This window comes from Euleptes europaea, chromosome 15 (genome assembly GCF_029931775.1).
Source record: "Euleptes europaea isolate rEulEur1 chromosome 15, rEulEur1.hap1, whole genome shotgun sequence".
In the NCBI taxonomy this organism is placed as follows: domain Eukaryota; kingdom Metazoa; phylum Chordata; class Lepidosauria; order Squamata; family Sphaerodactylidae; genus Euleptes; species Euleptes europaea.
The window spans coordinates 57,058,389-57,080,547 of record NC_079326.1 but is presented as its reverse complement, the minus strand read 5'-3'; the positions used below and the strand labels follow the sequence as shown (position 1 = coordinate 57,080,547).

General features: G+C 44.6%; 1 protein-coding gene across 1 annotated transcript in view; it reads left to right on the top strand.

Annotated features, from left to right (window-relative positions):
* DNAH7 (dynein axonemal heavy chain 7) overlaps positions 1-22,159 on the top strand; it is a 132,973-nt gene that overhangs the window by 57,782 nt on the left and 53,032 nt on the right. The window contains exons 30-40 of the mRNA XM_056861236.1: positions 48-197; positions 2,034-2,216; positions 3,939-4,115; positions 5,147-5,278; positions 6,729-6,953; positions 9,783-9,980; positions 13,200-13,355; positions 15,311-15,479; positions 17,072-17,198; positions 18,779-18,998; positions 20,921-21,793. Of these exons, the coding sequence (XP_056717214.1) occupies positions 48-197; positions 2,034-2,216; positions 3,939-4,115; positions 5,147-5,278; positions 6,729-6,953; positions 9,783-9,980; positions 13,200-13,355; positions 15,311-15,479; positions 17,072-17,198; positions 18,779-18,998; positions 20,921-21,793 (2,610 nt within the window). The remainder of the gene's footprint in view (positions 1-47; positions 198-2,033; positions 2,217-3,938; positions 4,116-5,146; positions 5,279-6,728; positions 6,954-9,782; positions 9,981-13,199; positions 13,356-15,310; positions 15,480-17,071; positions 17,199-18,778; positions 18,999-20,920; positions 21,794-22,159) is intronic.

Here is a 22,159-nt window from a genome sequence, read left to right as displayed (position 1 = left end):
TCAATGTACCGTGGACTGACGGCATAGGATTTGTTCTGTTTCCTCAGGGCCTAATGGAGGAAAACAAAGTTCAGATTACCGTCATCAACCCCAAAGCCATCACCATGGGTCAGCTGTATGGACAATTTGATCCTGTCTCCCATGAGTGGTCTGACGGTATCCTAGCAGTGAGCTTTAGAGCATTTGCTTCTTCAGCCGTAAGTACTCTGTAAGATTAAATTATATCATAATGCACATAAGCGTAATCTAATTTTCAGCAAGTCTAGTCCAGGAGTAGGCAACCCCTGGCAAGCATGCTGAACGATGGCTAGGGTTGCCAGCTCCGGGTTGGGAAATACCTGGAGATTTTGGGGGTAGAGTCTGAGGATGGTGGGGTTTGGACACATGAACACATGGTCCATCAAAGTCAGTATTGTCTATTCTGACCGGCAGCGGCTCTCCAGAGTTTCAGGCTGAGGTCTTTCACATCACCTACCTGCCTAGTCCCTTTAACTGGAGATGCCGGGGATTGAACCTGGGACCTTCTGCATGCCAAGCAGATGCTCTACCACTGAGCCACAGTGGGGAGGGACTTCAATGCCATAGAATCCAATTGCCAAAGCGACCATTTTCAACTGGCGATCTCACTATTACAACTGATAATTACAACAGGTGAACTGGAGATCCCTCTATTACAACTGATCAGCTGGAGATCAGTTGTAATAGCGGGAGATCTCCAGCCACTGGCAACCCTAACAATGGCATGCCGTCCCAATCAGCTCAGGGCGGGTTCGTGCCGAAGGGAATTAATTAATCAGCGGGCTTAGACTGAGTTTACTCTCTGTGGGACTTCTCTGCCAGTCAGTTAATCATGACTTTTAATTGATTCACTAATGGATTAAATCCGCATATGAGTTACAAAGAAGCGGGGGGTGGGGGAGAAGGACTTTCTTTGTTTTCAGATCATTCGTTCATGTACTGCCGCACCTCCAGAAGAAGCATTCCATTCTCTGTGACTGATAAGGAATGCCTCTTCTAAGGAGGTAACCTATGTCAGTGAGTTTTCCAAATTCATGTATAAAAGAATTTTAAAGACAAAAATCTGATGTCCAGTTAAATTGAGGGGACTTTTTTAATTGGTTGAAACCCCTAGTTTAAGTAAAAATATTTTGTCTAAACAAGCGTGGTGTAGTGGCTAAGCGTGGTAGACTCTAATCTGGACAGCTGGGCTTGATTCCCCACTCCTCCATATGAGCTGAGGACTCTTAATGTGGTGAAACGGGTTGGTTTCCCCACTCCTCCACATGAAGCCTGCTGGGTGACTTTGGGTAGTCACAGTTCTCTCTGAACTCTTTCAGCCCCACCTACCTCATAAGGTGTCTGTTGTGGGGAGAGGAAGGGAAGGCAATTGTAAGCTGCAGTGAGACTCCTTGAAGGTAGAGAAAGTCAGCATATAAAAACCAACTCCTTCTTCTAAACGTTGCAGCCTTCGGAGTTCCCCCCTTCCCCAACGTAGTTCCTTTCAATGGAAGCGGGTCTCTTTCCTACCACAGTCTATCCCCAAGTGTATTGTTAAACTAATCCCCCCCCCCGGTAATATGGGAGAAAGTTAAGGGTTGGCTGTTCGGAGTGCATTATGGATGATGTGTTTTAATGTGGCTGGTTCGATGGTTCGGTTATTCTATGCGAATGTCATTTTTTTTAACTTTCTGGAAAGCACTTCATACGTAGCAGAATGTGGGGTATATAATTTTAGCAATCAATCAAATAAATGATCAAATTCTGAGGACAACAGGAGAAACTGGCAACCATCGTCTCATTCTTCCAATGAAATTTCCTAAAGCATGTGACTGGCTGTTCTTGGAGACAGAATACTGGGCCGGATTGACTTGACGTCTGAACCATCCTGTCTGAACCATTCTTCCAATGAGATCTCCTGAGGCATGTGACCAGCCGTTGTCGGAGACAGAGTACTGGGCCGGGTTGACTCGGGGTCTGAACCAGCCTGTCGGTTCCGGCGTCCTTTGCATCAGAACTTCCTCTTTCCATTGCAGACACCTGACAGAAAGTGGCTTATTTTTGACGGGCCGGTGGATGCGGTGTGGATTGAGAATATGAACACTGTGCTGGATGACAACAAGAAACTCTGCTTGATGAGTGGAGAGATCATCCAGATGTCCCAGCAGATGAGCCTTATTTTTGAGCCAATGGACTTAGAAGTCGCTTCCCCTGCTACTGTAAGTATGGCCATTTATGCAGGGTCAGTTTTGATGCTTGCTCAAAGCTCTTTTTAAAAATGCGACCTTTAAAATAGCTATTCATGGTCCCGACGCAAAAGGAGAAATTCCACCTCCCCCCCCAGTCGCCTGCTCCTTCGTTCCTTCGTTTGCAATAGCCATTAGCAACCGCCGTTTGCATAGCTAACACGTGGCTGTGATTTTGCATGCTTCCTTGAGGGGATTCTTTGAGGCAGGGGCAGAGCAAACACAAAAGGCCGCGTTAGAGGGGCTCTTAAGAAATGCGAAGTAGGTATGCTCCAGCTTTGCAGTCACTTCCTGAATGACCGTTCAGCATGAAAAACTCAAAAAATATGCGGGGCACTTCAGCCTGCAACGTGCTTCTAATTACCAAGCATAAGTGGCCTATGGCATAAGTGGGAGACTGTGTTTAAAGGTAATGTAAACACGAATGCAGGCATACCTCAGAGATATTGTGGGTTCTGTTTGAGACCCCCGCAATAAAGCGGGGGGGGAAATAAAGCGAGTCATGAAGTTTTTTGGTTTCCCGGTACATATAAAAGTTACTGTATGTTTACACTATATAGTAGTACAGAGTTTCCCAAACTTTTTGAGTCATGGAGCACTTTTCGGTAGAGAAAGTCTTCACGGAGCTCTAATTTTCATCTAGCACCTATATACTAAACCGAATGACAGTAGTATTTTCCTTTCCAGTCTCTTCACGGATCACTAGAGATGTTTCGTGGAGCACCAAGTGCTCTTTGGAGCACAGTTTGGGAACCTCTGCTGTAGAATATTAACTGTGAAATAGCATTATGTACAATCAATGTACATACTTTAATTAAAAACACTTTATTGCTAAAAAAACCACATCATTAGAGCCTTCAGTGAGTCATAATTTTTTTGCTGACGGAGGGTCTTGTCTCCATTTTGATGGCTGCTGACAGTAAAAAACACAATATCTGTCATGCGCAATTAAGCAAAGCACAATAAACCGATGCTGCCTTATACTCAACCAGATCCTTGGTCCATCAAGGTCAGAATTGTCTACTCAGACTGGCAGCAGCTCTCCAGGGTCTCAGGCAGTGGTCTTTCACATCTCCCAGCACCTGGTACTTTCACCAGAGAAGCTGGGGACCTTTGGCATTCCAAGCAGATGCTCTACCGCTGAGCCACAGCTCCTCCACCTGGGTGCCTACCCTTATTTCCTACTGGAGCTTAAGGCAGCCTAGGAGAGCCAGTGTGGTGTAGTGGTTAAGAGCAGTGGTTTGGAGCGGTGGACTCTGATCTGAAGAACCGGGTTTGATTCCCCACTCCTCCCCATGAGCGGTGGAGGCTAATCTGCTGAACTGTATTTGTTTCCCCACTCCTCCACATGAAGCCAGCTGGGTGACCTTGGGCTAGTCACATTCTCTCAGCCCCACCTACCTCACAGGATGTCTGTTGTGGGGAGGGGAAGGGAAGGTGATTGTATGCCAGTTTGATTCTTCCTTAAGTGGTAGTCGGCATATAAAAACGAACTTCTTCTCCTTCTTTCTTTGCCACACCCCTCCCAACTTCTGACTTGATGTGTTTGTATTTCTGACTGTCGATCTGTGTTTTGATGACGTCTCAAGGCAGCACACTAACCCATATAGCATTTGAATGCTCTGTTCAGCATCTTAAAAGCTGCAAACAGCATTATTTGGGTCTTCGTATGTAAAAACGTGTCCTTATTTTCAGGTTTCCAGATGTGGCATGGTCTACATGGAGCCCCACATGTTGGGCTGGAGACCGGTGATGCTGTCCTGGTTAAATCTGATGCCGTCCACCGTCACAGAGATGCATAAAGAATTCATAACTTCCTTGTTTGACAGGATGGTGACCCTTTTGGTCGAGTTTGTTAGAAAGTGTACAAAGGTAAGGTAAAAGCAGAGATCGTGAAAATGAACATTGCATTTCTTAGTTGTGCAAATGCATAAGTACTTGAACTGTTGTCGTGATACATTCTCTTTTTCTTTTCTTGATTTGTGGATGTTTAGATTCGTGTTCTGAGAACTCTTTTTTAAGTTATCAGTTACTGCCGGTCATTTTGGTACTGATGGAATCAGCTCGAGATTTCATCCTCATCCCCTTCCCACAATTGTGTAACTCAGTCCTTTCTGAAGCATTGGCCTTCAAAGGCAATTATCACAGTGAACTCTTAGCCTGTTGCTAACCCTGTTCTTATGCCAAGCGTGACAGAAATCCTAAAACTTGCTAAGGCTCAGGTGTGCCACCTAGAGCGTCTGGGGCCCTGGATGACATTGTGTGTGTGTTAAGTGCCGTCAAGTCGCCTCCAACTCATAGCGACCCTATGAATCACTGTCCTCCAAAACGTCCTGTCTTTAACAGCCTTGCTCAGATCTTGCAAATCAAGGACTGTGGCTTCCTTCATAGAGTCACTCCATCTCTCTTTGGGTCTTCCTCTTTTCCTGCTGTCTTCCACTTTTCCTAGCATGATTGTCTTTTCCAGTGACTCTTGTCTTCTCGTAATGTGACCAAAGCATGACAACCTCAGTTGAGTCATTTTAGCTTCTAGGGTCAGTTCAGGCTTGATTTGATCTACAGCCCACTGATTTGTTTTTTTGGCGGTCCTCGATATCGATAACACTTTTTCCTCTTCCTCTTCTTCCTCCTTCTCTTCCTCTTCTTCCTCTTCCTCTTCTTTTTCTTCTTCTTCCTCCTCTTTCTCTTCTTCTTCCTCTTCTTCTTCCTTCTCAGCGGGTCAGTCTAGAGGTTCTCAGGAGGTCCTGAGTGGTGGCAATGGGATATCAGGGTACTTTCCAGGGAACCCATGGTCTAAGGGAGTTTCCCAGCAAGGAAAGGCGTCATTTCTCCCTCCCTACTGTAACTCTGAGTAAATATTCCAAGAAGGAATTCGGGATGAAGGAGTGTCTTTGTCGTTCTAGGAACTGTCCCCTACGTCAGACACAAATTTGGTCCGATCGTTAATGAATCTGATGGACTGCCTGATGGATGAGTTCGCCAGTGAAGCCAAGATTAAAGCCATGAGTGACCGTGACGTTTTTTCTTGGCTCGAGGTGTGCGGGATTGTTTTAAATGTGTTGTCTTTGAGGTAACAGTTTAAGTCATGGGAGGGGGGCATCTTGGCCATCTTCTGGGCACTGGGAGTGTGTGGGGGGGGAGGTAGTTGTGAGCTTCCTGCATTGTGCAGGGGGCTGGACTAGACGACCCTGGTGGCCCCTTCCAACTCTATGATTCTATGATTCTAAGTCAGCTTCACTCTGTCTTTGTGGGTAGATTGGGGGGAATGCGGAAAGAGGTACTTCTGCACTAACAGGCTTGTGAACGCTTCATTAAGAGTATAAATAATATTTTAATAAATAAATGCATGAATATTACTGTAGGATGTATAGCAATTTCTCATTTTCCCTTTTAACCCTTGTGAATTATCCCCCCAACATGCTGGGGCGATAGTCTCCCCCCCTTTTCTGCTGTCAAGTCACATCTGGGACTACCATCTCAGTGGGAGGGGCTGTGGCTCAGTGGTAGAGCATCTTGTTGGCATGCAGAAGGTTCCAGGTTCAATCCCTGGCATCTCCAGTTTAAAGGGACCAGGCAAGTAGGTGATGTGAAAGACCTCTGCCTGAGACCCTGGAGAGCCGTTGCTGGCCTGAGTAGACAATGCTGACTTTGACAGGCCAAGGGTCTGATTCAGTATAAGGCAGCTTCATGTGTCTTATGGCAACCACTGGTGGGGTTTTCAAGGCAAGAGACCTTTGGAGTTGGTTTGCCATTGCCTGCCTCTGCGTCATGCCCATGGTATTTCTTAGTCTCCCATCCAAATACTTGCCAGGGTCAACCCTGCTTAGCTTCTGATCTGACAAGATCAGGATAGCCCAGGCTACTAGCAGACTTATGAACTCTTTGTTCAGAGTATAAATAATATTTTAATTAATAAATGCATGAATATTACTGTGGGATGTACAGCAATTTCTCATTTCTCCTTTTAACCCTTGTGAATTATTCCCCCAACATGTTGGGGCTATAGTCTTTCCCCCCAAAACAGCTCTTTTTTGGTGCTAGTGACTGCTACCTTGTTTTCACCCAGTATTCTGTTTACTCTGTATTATGACTAAAATCAGTGGGGAAGGACTGTGGCTCAGTGGTAGAGCAACCACTTGCAGAAGGTCCCAGGTTCAATCCCCGGCATCTCCAGTTAAAGGGACTAGGCAAGTAGGTGATGTGAAAGACCCCTAACCGAGACCCTGGAGAGCTGCTGCCGGTCTGAGTAGACAATACTGACTTTGATGGACCAAGGGTCTGATTCAGTACAAGCCAGCTTTATGTGTTCCTCAGCTAGTTTAAATTTGATCTGAAGCTATTATCCATTTTGGTTACCTCTATGTTCAAGGGTTATGTGTAAAATGAGTAAAATAATGGAAATAAATGCATTTGTCCTAAGCTGGGGACAGGACCGTACGGTGAATAATCTTCTGTGTGCCGTCTGTTTCCTCTTCCCCAACCCAGGGCATTTTTCTGTTTTCACTCACCTGGTCCATTGGAGCCAGCTGTAAGGAGGACGATCGGCTGAAATTTGACCTGCTTGTGCGAGAACTGCTTGTTGGGCCCATGAGCGACGAGACAAGGGAAAAATATAAATTGTTGAGCTGTATGGAGCAGCCCCCTGCAAAAGTCCTCACCGTCCCCTTTCCAGAAGAAGGAACGATTTATGAGTATCGGTTTATCAAAGAAGTGAGCATCGTTATTCTGAAGCAGAGTTTTCTGGAGATCTGTAAATTGATTTCTAATGCCTCTGCTAAATTAATGCTCTTATTGGATTATGGAATTCATGCAGAAATAACGAAGAGCAGCGTGAGAAATATTATTTCCAGTGGGAGAGTCAATAAAACGCTTGCTGAATTCCCTTCCTCTGAAATTAGCAGGATTATGTAAAAAAAATTTTTTTGGCTGGAAGTGCCCCTTTCCAGAAGAAAGAACAATTTACATTGAAGATTTACTTGAAGGGCTGTCATATAGAGAGGATGGTGCCGAGTTGTTTTCTGTTTCCCCAGAAGGTCGGATCAGAATCAGCGGGTTGAAATTAAATCAAAAGAGTTTCCGTCTAGCCATTAGGAAGAATTTTCTAATCGTTAGAGCAGTTCCTCAGTGGAACAGGCTTCCTCGGGAGGAGGTCAGTTCTTTTTCCCTGGAGGTTTTTAAGCAGAGGCTAGAGGTCAGCAATGCTGAGTCTATGACCTTAGGCAGATCATGAGAGGGAGAGCATCTTGGCCTTCTTCTGGGCATGGAGTAGGAGTCACTGGGGGTGTGTGGGGGGGAGGTAGTTGCGAATTTCCTGTGTTGTGCAGGAGGGTGGACTAGATGACCCTGGTGGTCCCTTCCAACTCTATGATTCTATGAGTACCAGTTTATCAAAGAAGTGAGCATTGTTATTCTGAAGCAGAGTTTTCTGGAGATCTGTAAATTGATTTCTAATGCCTCTGTTAAATTAATGCTCTTATTAGATTATGGGATTCATGTAGAAATAATGAATAGCAACATGAGAAATATTATTTCCAGTGGGAGAGTCAGCAAAACGCTTGCTGAACTCCCTTCCTCTGAAATAAGCAGGATTGTGTAAAAAATAATTTTGGCTGGATTGAGCCCCAGATTGGTGAGGATTTTGTCATTCCGATTCTCACAATTTATGATTTCACAGCCTGCAAGCCTATTCTCAGGAATCAATGCCAATAGTTTGTCAAAATTTCAGCCCTGACTGGACATCACTGGAAAGGCACCAAGAAATATAATAATCTAGTTAAGAAAAAAGGTTATATTAATCCATGCAATTTCTGTTCGTGTCACTGTGATCCATAGTGTACCTGCTTGGATGGCGCTCGAGTATTCAGAAAAGTGAAAATACTTGTATCAAAACTGAACACAGGAGCCCTTAATAATGGGCATGGTTTAAATGTGTGGCAATAGCCTCTGACCTCAGTCTAGAGGCTTACCCCGTTTCTGGAGATATACGTATATGTCCTGAAGCTGGTTACTACATCCCTTTACCATGCCTTTGAAAAGAAGAGAGAAAATATGGATTAGGTTTGGGGAAGAAGACGAGTTGTTGTTTTTTTATACCCCGCTTTTCTCTACCTGTAAAGAGAATCCCCTTCCCTTCCTCTCCCCACAACAGACACCTTGTGAAGTAGGTGGGGCTGAGAGAATTCGGAGAGAACTGTGACTAGCCCAAGGTCACCCTTCATGTGGAGGGGGAATCAAACCCAGTTCTCCAGATCAGAGTCCATGGCTCATGTGGAAGATCAGGGAATCAAACCCGGTTCTCCAGATTAGAGTCCCCTGCACTTAACCACTACACCACACTGGCTTTCAATGGCCCAAACAGGCAATCTGAAAATCTAGAGAGCCAGTAGGGTGTAGTGGTTAAGATGTCGGACTAAGAACTGGGAAACCCAGGTTCGAAGCCCCACTCTGCCATGGAAACTCGCTGGGTGACCTTGGGCCAGTCACACACTCTCAGCCCTCACCCCTGCAAGCATTTAGATGGGAGACCCCAGTAGGGTTGCCAATCTCCAGGTGGTGGCTGGCGATCTCCCGCTATTACAACTGATCTCCAGGTGACAGAAGAGAAAATGGCCGCTTTGACCATTGGACTGTATGCCATTGAAGTCCCTCCCCTCTCCAAACCCTGGCCTCCTCAGGCTCCGCCCCTCAAAATCTCAAGGTGTTTCCCAACCAGGAGCTGGCAGCCCTATACAAGGTTAGGGTTGTCTGGTCCCTTTTTGCCATCGGTGGGAGGTTTTTGGGGTGGAGCCTGAGGAGGGCGGGGTTTGGGGAGGGGAGGTACTTCAATGCCATAGAGTCCAATTGCCAAAGCAGCCATTTTCTCCAGGGGAAACTGATCTCTATCATCTGAAGATCAGTTGTAATATCTGGAGATCTCTAGCTAGTATCTGGAGGTTGGCAACCCTATACATGGCGTTATAGCCTGCTGAGGTCCCTCTGCTCCCCAAACCCCACAGTCTCTAGGTTCTACCTCCCAAATTACCTCCAGGAATTGATGAACCTGGAGCTGACACCTCTACCTGTGGGCTGGATTCAGGATATGCACACAGCCCCCATTTTGCATGTACTTATTCCGAACCAGCAAGGCCTGCCCATAATCACTAGCGTGGTGTAGTGGTTAAAGCAGTGGTTTGGAGCGGTGGAGTCTGTTCTGGAGAACCGGGTTTGATTCCCCACTTCTTCGCGTGAGTGGCGGACGCTAATTTGGTGAATCTGGTTGGTTTCCCCACTCCTCCACATGAAGCCAGCTGGGTGACCTTGGGCTAGTCACAGCTCTCTTAGAGCTCTCTCAGCCCCACCTACCTCACAGGACGTCTGTTGTGGGGAGGGAAGGTGATTGTAAGCAGATTTGATTCTTCCTTAAATGGTAGAAGAAAGTCTTCTTCTTCATCAACTCTTCTACATAATCTCAAGTCAACTCTTCTTCATCATCTAACTACAAAAATCCTTTTTGTTCTCACTATTTCCTTCATCTTCCTTCTGTATTATATTTCGAAACAGGGAGCAGGGCGGTGGGAGCCGTGGGTGGAAGCCCTGCAATCCGCTCCCCCTATCATGAAAGACATGCTGTTCAACGAAATCATTGTTCCTACTCTGGACACCATCCGGTACTTTGCATTAATGGAGCTGCTGACAACACATCAGAAGCCCTCCATATTCGTAGGGCCTACAGGGACGGGCAAGAGCGTATATATTATAGTGAGTGTTTTTCATATGGGAGTGAGGGGTTGGACTGGGAAATCAAAAGGCCCAGGTGCAAGCTGAAACGCGTCTGGTCGGATTTTGGTCACTTTATGTACTAACATCGACTGTAATGCTCTGGTAATATTTGTAACTGTATTTCTGCTTTTTAGGAAGCCTGTATTTTAGGCCTAGTGTTTTTAATACAATTGCGCACAATATATAATAAAAATAGATTTACTGATTGTTATATTAGATAGTTGTTATATTAGAGAGCCAGCGTGGTGTAGTGGTTAAGAGCAGTGGGTTGGAGCGGTGGCCTCTGATCTGGAGAACACAGTATGATTCCCCACTCCTCCACATGAGCAGCGGACTCTAATCTGGTGAACTGGATTTGTTTCCCCACTCCTACACATGAAGCCAGCTGGGTTATCTTGGGCTAGTCACAGCTCTGTTAGAGCTCTCTCAGCCTCACCTGCCTCACAGGGTGTCTGTTGTGGGGAGGGGAAGGGAAGGAGATTGTAAGCCAGTTTGAGTCTTCCTTAAGTGGTAGAGAAAGTCGGCATATAAAAACTCCCCCTCCTCCTCCTGCTTTGGGTGCCCCTCGCCTTCTGAGATCAGGCAGGTGGCAACCCAAGAGAGGGCCTTCTCAGACATGGCACTAAAGCTCTGGAGCTCTCTCCCCAGGGAGATTTGTCTGTCCTCTTCCATTGCTATCTTTGGCCAGCGGGTGAACACTTCTTTGTTTCACTTGGCATTCCCTTAATGATCTCTCCTGCTTCAGTTGTCTTGTGGGCTTCCTAGAGGCACCTGGTTGGCCACTGTGTGAATAGACAGACTTGATGGGCCTTGGTCTGATCCAGCAGGGCTTTTCCTTATGTCCTTATGGAGGACAGGGCTATCCGTGGCTTCTAGTCAAAATGGATACTAGTCATGATGCATACCTATTTCCTACAGTATCAGAGGAGCATGCCTATTATCTTAGGTACTGTGGAACACAGGCAGGATAATGCTGCTGCAGTCATCTTGTTTGTGGGCTTCCTGGAGGCAGCTGGTTGGCCACTGTTGATTTTGGGAGACGGTTGATTTTAATGTCTGTAAAATGTTGCTTTTGTCTTGTATGTTTTAAATTGTTAGCCTCTGTAAAGGCAGAAAGGCAGGATATAAATTTTATAATCAATTAATTAACAACAGTACTGGTTGCTGCTGCTGCCCAGATCCACGCTAAGCACCCTCTGAAACGCTGCCAGAGCTACTGGGGCTCGACTCTGCTTGCTCCAGGGTGCCAGCAGCCCTCCAGAATCATGGACCATTGAGAACATTCTCTGCCAATGAAATAGCCAGTCCACCCCTTGACTAATGTTTTATTGGACTAATGGGGGCTGGTCCAGAATGTAAGAGAATGTGCCCATTTTAATGTGTTAGCCACTTTGGTGGCCCTTGTGAGGACAGGACTGATGGAGTGGTAGAGCATCTGCTTGGCATGCAGAAGGTCCCAGGTTCAATCCCCGGCATCTCCAGTTAAAGGGACCAGGCAAATGGGTGATGTGAAAGCTCTGCCTGAGATCCTGGAGAGCCGCTGCCAGTCTGAGTAGACAATACTGACTTTGATGGACCGAGGGTCTGATTCAGTATAAGGCAGCTTCATGTGTTTTGTACCCACATGACAATGCACAAAGTTCCTTTGCCCAAATATGAGTAGAGGTTTCTTTGCAATATAATTAGTTGCCTTTGGAAATATAAATATAATCCGTATTCAAAGTATATTGCTGGCATTCCATGGAGTCGTTTTGAGTTCTACTCCCTTGTCTGTGTGACTTAAAATTATAAACTTCTTATCTCAGAAAAGGACGGTTATGGTCTAAATCAGATGCTTATAAAACCCTAAGCAATTATTGTCATCCTGTAAGTGACTTTTCTCTGTGCCTTCATTTACTGTGAATGGATTTTTATTAATGCAATTACTTCTTGCATTAATGTTATGCATAATTAGATCGGCTCTGCCATGGAAAGTGGAAAGCGGCTTCCTGCAATCATTTTGCTGATTCTGATATTTGGGAAATTTATTCTAGTTAACAGAAAGTAACTAAACTGGAAAATTATTTTTAGCAATAAAGGGCTGTAATTGGCTTTTATTTAATTACTCTTTTAATGCGGCTTTGATTTATCAGCCTGATAAAATATTAGTAACGTGGGATTTGAGGTTCAGAGGGAAACACTTATGTATTTAGTTGGAGAATTATCCTTGGTGAAAATTAAATATTCATTTGTGCTGATTAGAAGAAACTTGCATGGCTTAACCTAGGCTGGAGTCTGAGAGTGACTAAACATTGGAACAGAAATGGGGCTGCCGCCAAAAACAAGAGTCTTGTGTTTTGTTTGTCTTTTCCCCCTGTTTTGTTTGTCTTTGTAAAAACCCGGGGTATTTGGTGTCTGATGTAACATTGTGAGGTTGCAATTCCCCCTCTCCCCTGAGTGACAGCCAGTTAAGGGTAGCAGGATGAGGTCATGCTGATTCCTGCAATTTTTAAGGACCATTAGATACTGCTTAGTAGCACCGCACTGAAATTTAAAATGCCTTCAATCTTAGTGTATAAAGATAGGCAAGCATCCCAATTACCATTCGGTACAGAAGGAAGCCTTTGCCTTCGGTGGCTGTATCTCCCATTGTATTTCTTAACAGGCAAGATAGGGTATTTGTTAGTTCGCTGATTTTTACGATGTGAATGCTGTGCGCAAAAAAGATCTTCTGTAGGCTGGCCTTTTACAAAGCATAAACCTCTGGGGAGGCTCAGAACGAGCTCATAACAAGAGAATTATTTAATGAGGCGCATACTTGTGAGCTAATATGATGTACAGTAACTAGTTAAAAAGTCTGAGATAATGTCGTGAAATGTCTCAGGTGTATTACCTTTTATTCTTTCAAAAATAGGGGGCCTAAATTTTCAAATCACCCTGGTTTATTTCTGGAGGAACCTCATTAAAGAGCAGTGAATGTTAACGAGCGCGGATTTGTTATTACCTTATCATTTTATAAGCAGGATGGTTCACAAATGTGATGCAAAAAACCCAGGCCATCGAGATGGCTCGCAATAAGCTTTGTGCCTTTTGGCTTTGTGCCTTTTGGCCGAATGCTATAAACTGTCAGATTTCTATGCTCATGTGACCCCATCTTCTCTCTCTCTCTTTTTTCTCTTTCTCTTTCTTTCTGTCCCCTTTTTGAAACCACCCTTGCAGGATTTTCTTCTAAACCACTTAAATAAGGAAGTCTACAAACCCCTGCTCATCAACTTCTCGGCACAGACAACGGCAGCTCAGACTCAAAACATCATCATGTCGAAGCTGGACAAAAGGCGGAAAGGAGTCTACGGTCCCCCGCTCGGGAAGAGAATGGTAAACTTTCAACGAAGGAATAAGACTGCAGTCTTCCCAAGCCACTTATTGCAGGTCCCATCTGAACCAGCGAGTTGGTTGAGAGCAGCGTACAATAATCCAGAGAACCCGGTTCGATTCCCCACTCCTCCACATGAGCTGCGGACTCAAATCTGGAGAAGTGGGTTTGATTCCCTGCTCCTCCACATAAGTGGCAGACTCTAATCTGGAGAAGTGGGTTTTATTCCCCACTCCTCCACATGGGTGTGTCAGGCATTTGCCTCTAGCATTCCTCAAGCATACTCATCCAGACAGGTAGATCTGAAGCAGTAAAACTTTATTAGGAACTAAAAAGCAAATTAAAAGAACTAGCTGCACGCAGGCAGTCAGTTAGCAATGGGAAGCAAGTACAGTTTACCTGCTTAAAAACATTAGGACAAGAGAGAAAGATAAACATTGCTAGGCAACAGCAAGATAGGCATTTCCCATGAATGAAGGCACAACATGCTAACGAAGTATACACAGGAGCTTCCAAGCTCTGGGAACTAAGGACTTGACTTGTGGCCAGAACTTGGCCTGAACTCATGTCAAGAGCCTGTCAGGATCTTCCATTCAGTGAAGACCCTGACAGGGTGGCGAACTCTAATCTGGAGAGCTGGGTTTGTTTCCCCACTCCTCCACATGAGCAGTGACCTTGGGCTAGTTACACTCTCTTGGCCCCACCTACCTCACAGGGTGTCTGTTGTGGGGAGGGGAAGGGAAGGGGATTGTAGGCCAGTCTGATTCTTCCTTAAGTGGCAGAGAAAGTCGGCATATAAAAACCAACTCTTCTTCTTCATGCACAAGGTAGGCCTCAGCAAGCTAGGATTGCTTGATGCAGTCAGTTTGTATTTTGTACGCAACATGAAAACAAAAAAGGGGCAGGACGGTTCTCCTGTGACAAGCCAGGAAAAGATCAGGCACGCCCACCTGATTGTCTCTTAAAGGGAGACAAAGCAAAAGTCCGGTGGCACCATAAAGACCAGTGGCATTTATTTCGATATGAGCTCTTGTGAGTTGTAGCTCACTGCCTCAGATAGTATCTGAAGTGAGCTGTGGCTCACGAAAGCTCCTGCCCTGCCAGAAATTTTGTTAGTCTTTAAGGTTCCACTGGATTCCAGCTCTTTTCTATTGCTTCAGATAGGGGATATTTTAAGAAAAAGAAGAGCTGGTTTTTATATGCCGACTTTCTCTACCACTTAAGGGAGACTCAAACCAGCTTACAATCACCTTCCCTTCCTCTCCCCACAGCAGACACCCTGTGAAGTAGGTGGGTAGCTTGCCCAAGGTCACCCAGCTGGCTTCGTGTGTAGGAGTGGGGAAACCAACCCAGTTCACCAGATTAGCATCTGCCGCTCATGTGGAGGAAAGGGGAATCAAACCTGGTTCTCCAGATCAGAGTCCACCGCTCCAAACCACCGCTCTTAACCACTACACCACTCTGTAGGGGGGAAATGGTTGTTTATGCACATGTAGGCCCTTCCAGACTGATGCCCCGCAGCGTGCTCCATTGATCAGGCTAAATACAAAAGAAGGTTGGTTTTTATACCCTGATTTTCTCTACTTTTAAGTAGTCTCAAACCAGCTTACAATCTCCTTCCCTTCCTCTCCCCACAACAGACACCTTGTAAGGTAGGTGGGGCTGAGAGAGTTCTGAGAGAACTGTGACTAGCCCAAGGTCTAGCTACTTTTCAATTTTGTAACTACTCTGAAGCAATGTTTTGTTTCCTGTGGTATTTTATATTATGTTTATTCTATTTTATTCTGTATAAATAGCTCCTTGTTTTGAATTCACTCAATACTTTTATGTGTATCAGTAATCTCAGTTCTATCTATTCTATTTTATCTGCTTTTCATCTTCTGAATTTATTATTATTTTCAATAAATAAATATTGAAAAAGAAAAATAAGTTTTGGGTTTTTTTGTTTTGTTTTCAGGTTGTATTTGTAGATGACGTCAATATGCCAGCACGAGAAGTCTATGGCGCTCAGCCACCAGTGGAGTTACTTCGGCAGTGGTTAGACCACTGGAACTGGTATGACCTGAAAGACTGCTCTGTGATTAAACTGGTGGACGTACAAATCATGTGTGCCATGGGGCCACCAGGTAAGACGTCTGTTTCGGTATAAATCCCTAGAGCTCATGCAAGAATCAATGTCTTTCTTGATATTCTTGAGGAGGTGCAATGGTGAATATGAAGATGGTTAGAGAACAATCCTAAGCAGAAGAAGAGTTGGTTTTTATAGGCCGCCTTTCTCTACCACTTAAGGAACAATCAAACCGGCTTACAATCACCTTCCCTTCCCCTCCCCACAACAGACACCTTGTGAGGTAGGTGGGGCTGAGAGAGCTCTAAGAGCTGTGACTAGCCCAAGGTCACCCAGCTGGCTTCATGTATGTGTGTTGTTGTGTGTTAAGTGCCGTCAAGTTGCTTCCGACTCATGGCGACCCTATGAATGAAAGTCCTCCAAAATGTCCTATCTTTGACAGCCCTGCTCAGATCCTGCAAATTGAAGGCCGTGGCTTCCTTTAATGAGTCAATCCATCTCTTGTTGGGTCTTCCTCTTTTCCTGCTGCCCTCAACTTTTCCTAGCATGACTGTCTTTTCCATTTACTCTTGTCGTCTCATGACGTGACCAAAATACGACAGCCTCAGTTTAGTCATTTTAGCTTCTAGGGTCAGTTCAGGCTTGATTTGATCTAGAACCCACTGATTTGTTTTTTTGGCAGTCCACGGAATCCGTAACACTCTCCTCCAACACCACATTTCAAAGGAATCTATTTTCTTCCTATCAGCTTTCTTCACTGTCCAGCTTTCACACCCATACATAGTCATAGGGAATACGATGGCATGAATTAATCTAGTCTTGGTGGCCAGTGACACATCCTTACACTTCAAAATCTTTTCTAGCTCCTTCATGGCTGCCCTTCCCAGTCTCAATCTCCTTTTGATTTCTTGGCTGCAGTCTTCCTTTTGGTTGATGGTGGAGCCAAGGAATAGAAAGTCTTGAACAATTTCAATTTCCTCATTGTCAACCTTAAAGTTGTGTAATTCTCCTGTAGTCATTACTTTTGTTTTCTTGATGTTCAGCTGTAGTCCTGCTTTGGCACTTTCTCTTTTAACTTTTAGCAATAGTCGTTTCAAATCTTCACTATTTTCTGCCAATAATGTAGTGTCATCAGCATATCTCAAATTATTAATGTTCCTCCCTCCAATTTTCACCCCACCTTCATCAAAATCTAATCCTGCTTTCCTAATTATATGTTCTGCATATAGATTGAAGAGATAGGGAGATAAAATACATGTATAGGAGTGGGGAAACCAACCTGGTTCACTAGATTAGCACCTGCGGTTCACGTGGAGGAGCGGGTAATCAAACCCGGTTCTCCAGATCAGAGCCTACTGCTCCAAACCACTGCTCTAACCACTACACCACGCTGGCTCCCCAGTTTTGTCCTTACAAGATAATCCTTAATATTTGCACTAATTTATCTATCTGCGGTGGCATTGTACTACTAGATGCCATCCTTACTGCTTAGTGGTATAAGGATTGGGCTTTTACATATTTTGGTGCCCGTTGCCAACACAGCATAGCTCTTCTCAATTATATATGGGTAGTAGACACCCATCCAAATCTATTATTGAAAAGTGTTCAATATATGTAGAATATATTTTTGTTTGTGCTTCCTAATAATAGGCGGAGGCCGAAACCCAATCACTCCTCGGTATTTGCGACACTTCAATACCGTTACCATTAATGAATTTGACGATGCTTCGATGTACACAATTTTCTCCAGAATATTAGACTGGCATCTCACTATATGGTAGGTTACTTTGCTTTGCTGTGGATTGTTCAGATAATTAATGGCTGGGATGCAAACCACAGCACTGAATCTTAAAGTAAAAGGTAAAGGTCCCCTGTGCAAACACCGGGTCATTCCTGACCCATGGGGTGACGTCACAACCCGACGTTTTCTAGGCAGACTATGTTTACAGGGTGGTTTGCCAGTGCCTTCCCCAGTCATCTTTACCCCCAGCAAGCTGGGTACTCATTTTACCAACCTCAGAAGGATGGAAGGCTGAATTGACCTTGAGTCTGTAGGCAATCAGGATGGCCAAGGTAAAACTTATCTTGAGCGTTTTATAAGTTGAATTCCCCCAATGTCCGTCTGTCCGTGAGTCTGGTCAGGCACCTGTGACGTGGCGCGTGCTGGGCATATCATGTAGCTCAGCCCTTAGAACTCATCCATGAAGGATAAAAGGAAGTGTGGGCCCATATGTTCCTGCCCAAGAATTAAGAGGATGGTGCCGAGTTGTTTTCTGTTGCCCCAGAAGGTCGGACCAGAACCAACGGGTTGAAATTAAATCGAAAGAGTTTCCGTCTCGACATCAGGAAGAACTTTCTAACAGTTAGAGTGGTTCCTCAGTGGAACAGGCTTCCTTGGGAGGTGGTGAGGTCTCCTTCCCTGGATGTTTTTAAGAAGAGGTTAGATGGCCATCTGTCAGCAATGCCGATTATGACCTTAAGCAGATGATGAGAGGGAGTGCATCTTGGTCATCTTCTGGGCATGGAGTAGGGGTCACTGTGTGTGTGTGTGGGGGAGGTAGTTGTGAATTCCCTGCATTGTGCAGGGGGTTGGACTAGATGACCCTGGTGGTCCCTTCCAACTCTATGATTCTATGATCACAGGGAGAGGCCCTCCTGGCTGTCCCACCAATCAAAGAAGCTCATCTGGTGGGCACACGAGAGAGGGCCTTCTCAGTGGCAGCCCCACGATTATGGAACAGCCTCTCCAGGGAGCTGTGCGTGGCCACCTCACTTTTGTTCTTTAGGAGGCAGTTGAACATGGTTGCGGTACACCTGCGGCTTCTTGGGAGGGGGGCTGTCAGGGCAATATGTGTGCAGTCCACAGCTCTGACGACGTTGCGCTGTCCGTGCTCAATCTTACTCGAAGCCAGCAGAAACTCCAAGGCCTTCAAGTAACATTTCCTCAGTGATCTGTTGGCTTCTATATTCTGTGTTATGTTGCCTCCTCTGAATAACCATCTTCAGTCTTACCTCAGGTGTTCTGGATGCATCCATGTTCACACTAAAATAACCTTGAAAATTATAGCATGATTTGTTTCAGAACATTACTTGCAGAAGCAGTGTATTTCTACCAGAAAACTAATGACAATGCAGAATTCCCGCTCTAAATATTAGAATAACTTAACCAACAAGTACCAGTGGAATTAATTTGTCGTGTGCGTCTCAAAATCTTCTACCCGAGCTTCTAATTGACTTTTGTTTTACAGTCTGTCTTGCCCGGCAGCCTGAAGATTCCAGTAAATGTTAGCAAATACTAAACTTACATTTGGCATGGGACTAATCATTCTGTTTCTTGCGTTTTGTTTCAACCAACAGTTATAACTTCCCTCCGGAATGTGTTGAACTGTCTGAGCAGATTATCAATAGCACCATGACCGTGTATAAAGAGGCAATGGAGAACTTGCTTCCCACGCCGACTAAATCGCACTACCTGTTCAACTTGCGAGATTTCTCTCGGGTGATTCAAGGTGTTTGCCTGTCAAGGCCTGAAACAACGGTATCTACGGGCACAATAAAACGTCTTTGGGTTCATGAGGTAAACTCCCTGTTGGAAAATAAGTGACGGTTGTCCCTTGATCTGATAAGAATGCATTTTCTTCTAGCACAATATAGTGGGTTGTTCTGAGTTCTATAGCTATGATGTAAAAGCTCTAAGCATCAGAAGTTTTATCAAATATTTATTTATTTATTTATTTATTTATTTATTTATTTATTTGACTTATAACCCTCCCTCCCCGGCAAGCTGGCTCAGGGCAGGTAACATCATTCCAAAATACAACAACCAATATAAATATCTGTGATAAAACCAACAATAAAATTCTAAAACCTAACATGATGGTGCACCAGGTTTAAAACTGTAAGGACCGTACAGGTGGCAACCCTTCGCTTGTATTGTTCCCACTCAAGGGGGAGAAGCGGGGGAGGCCAGTAAGATGGTATAGATAATATAAGTTGATATCGGTGGCTGTCCTCAATTGCAGACCTGGTGAAAAAGCTGTGTCTTGCAGGCCCCGTGGAAGACTTTCAGATCCTGCAGGGCCCTGATGTTACCAGGCAGAGCATTCCACCAGGCCGGAGCCAGGGCCGCGAAAGCCCTGGCTCTTGTCGAGGACAGCCGCACGCTCTTAGGGCCAGGGACCACCAGTAAATTTTCGTTGGGCGATCTTAGTGTCCTTCTGGGGTATACTAGGAGAGGCGGTCCCAAAGATACGAGGGTCCCAGACCGTGTAAGGCTTTAAAGGTCAGCACCTTGAACCTTATCCAATACTCCAGTTGGAGCCAGTGCAGATGGTAAAGCACTGGTTTTATATGCTCTCTAGGCGAGGCTCCCATGAGGAGCCTCGGGGCCGCATTCTGAACCAGAATTCTGAACCCATATTGATAACTTGGGGGGAGGTGCTAGAAACCTTTGCAGCTGAAAAATACATCATGTTCTGAAGTACTAAAACTGAATGCATTTTCTTTTTTAAGCTCCTTCATTTTTTTATTGTTTCACTTAGCAAGGATAGATGTTTCCCTGTGTGAAAATAACATGCATTTAACAGAAGTCATGAGTACCTAGATGATTTTGTTTGGTAACATGCCTGTTGTTTCAGTTACCAAGTATGACACTCATATATGAAATCACACACAAAATATATAAGACAGTTTCTTTGTTGGGCCTAAATTTAATTGACTTAGTACAAATGGGTGCATCCCGTTCCAGTTGTATGCGATGTGACATGGCGCTGCGATTTGACATGGCAGTTCAACTGAGGATGCCCCCTTAAGAATACCGACAGTTGTGGCTGGTCCAGGCGGTAGTGACATGCAAAGGCAGATTGTGAAAACCTCTTCCTCTGGAAATTTGTTTGAGTACAAGCCTGGGCAACATTTAGAAGCACTAATATCAAATTATATTTTACTGTACTGATCTCCACACTTGATTGAAAAATTATGCTTTTAAAATTTTACCCATATCAAATCTTGAGGTGGAGTGAAATATAATAATGTATTTTCCCCTACTTGTTTTGTGTAACTCAGAAGCGAGCATATCCGTATATCGATACAGTTTTTTCTGGTCTCTTAATTTCCAGACATCTGCTAAATGACCACAAACATTTTAAATGAAAATGAATGACAGGTTTTCTGACTCTGATGTTCTTGAAATTGTATTTCCCTATAGAATTACACAGGCCACTACATATCTTTATTTTCTTTTAGAGATCATAATAGTTGTTTATGTCTTCACCTGGTTCATGCCAATCAATGTAGAGACTGTTGATAGAAATTACAAATTTTCCATCAAGTCCATCAGATGTCCAAATCTGTTTATTTTGCTTTGCAACCTTAATTTCACATTATTATAGAGAGAAGGTGCCTTTTATTTTGTATTTGTGACTAGAATGCCTCATCAGTTACTCATTTGTGACTAGAATGCCTCATCAGAAAGTTATCATACTTTCATTTCTTGTACAGGTCCTTAGAGTATATTATGATCGTTTAGTAGATAAATCAGATCGATCCTGGCTCGTTGGATGCATTCAGAATGTAGTGCAAAAAGGCCTGCAAGAAGACTTCGACGAACTTTTCCAGAGGTTGGATTTCAATTATGACGGGGTAGTGGAAGAAGACGACTTGCGCAGTCTGATGTTTTGTGATTTTCATGATCCTAAAAAGGAGGATACAAGCTACAGAGAGGTCTATGATGTGGACGAGTTGAGAACTGTTGTAGAGAGCCATCTGGAAGAGTACAACAACATGAGCAAAAAACCCATGCAGCTGGTTTTATTCCGATTCGCAATAGAACATGTCTGCCGAATTTCCCGTATTTTGAAGCAACCTCGTAGCCACGCCCTTCTGGTTGGCGTTGGAGGAAGCGGCCGGCAGTCCCTCACCCGTTTAGCTGCTCATATGGCCGATTATACACCTTTCCAGGTTGAAATATCAAAGAGCTACGGAACCAACGAATGGCATGAAGACCTCAAAGTCATCTTACGGAGATCTACCGAAGGCGAGATGCAAGGAGTTTTCTTATTCACCGACACCCAGATCAAGAGGGAGTCGTTTTTAGAGGATATAAACAACTTGCTAAATGCTGGAGAAGTTCCAAATCTCTTTGCGGTCGACGAGAAGCAAGAAATTTGTGAAAAGATGCGTCAAATAGACCGCCAGAGGGACAAAACCAAGCAAACGGATGGTAGCCCCATCGCCCTCTTCAACATGTTCATTGACCGCTGCCGAGACCAACTGCATATTGTGTTGGCCATGAGTCCCATTGGAGATGCCTTCCGTAACCGCCTTCGAAAGTTCCCAGCTCTTGTTAACTGCTGCACTATTGATTGGTTCCAGGTAGGATATTTTGCAATGTGTACATTTTGAGAAGCAAGCATCCACAAATACGTAATAAGAATGATGGGTAGCCTTGTTAGTCTGTAGCAGTAGAAAAGAGCAAGATTCCAGTAACACTTTAAAGACTAACAACATTTCTGGCAGGGTATGAGCTGTGAGCTGTGACTCACGAAAGCGTATCCCCTGGCAGAAAGTTTGTTAACCTTTAAGGTGCTACTGGACTCTTGCTCTTTTCTACATAAGAAGAAGAAGAAGAGTTGGTTTTTATATACCGACTTTCTCTACCACTTAAGGAAGAATCAAACTGGATTACAATCACCTTCCCTTCCCACAACAGACACCCTGTGAGGTAGGTGGGGCTGAGAG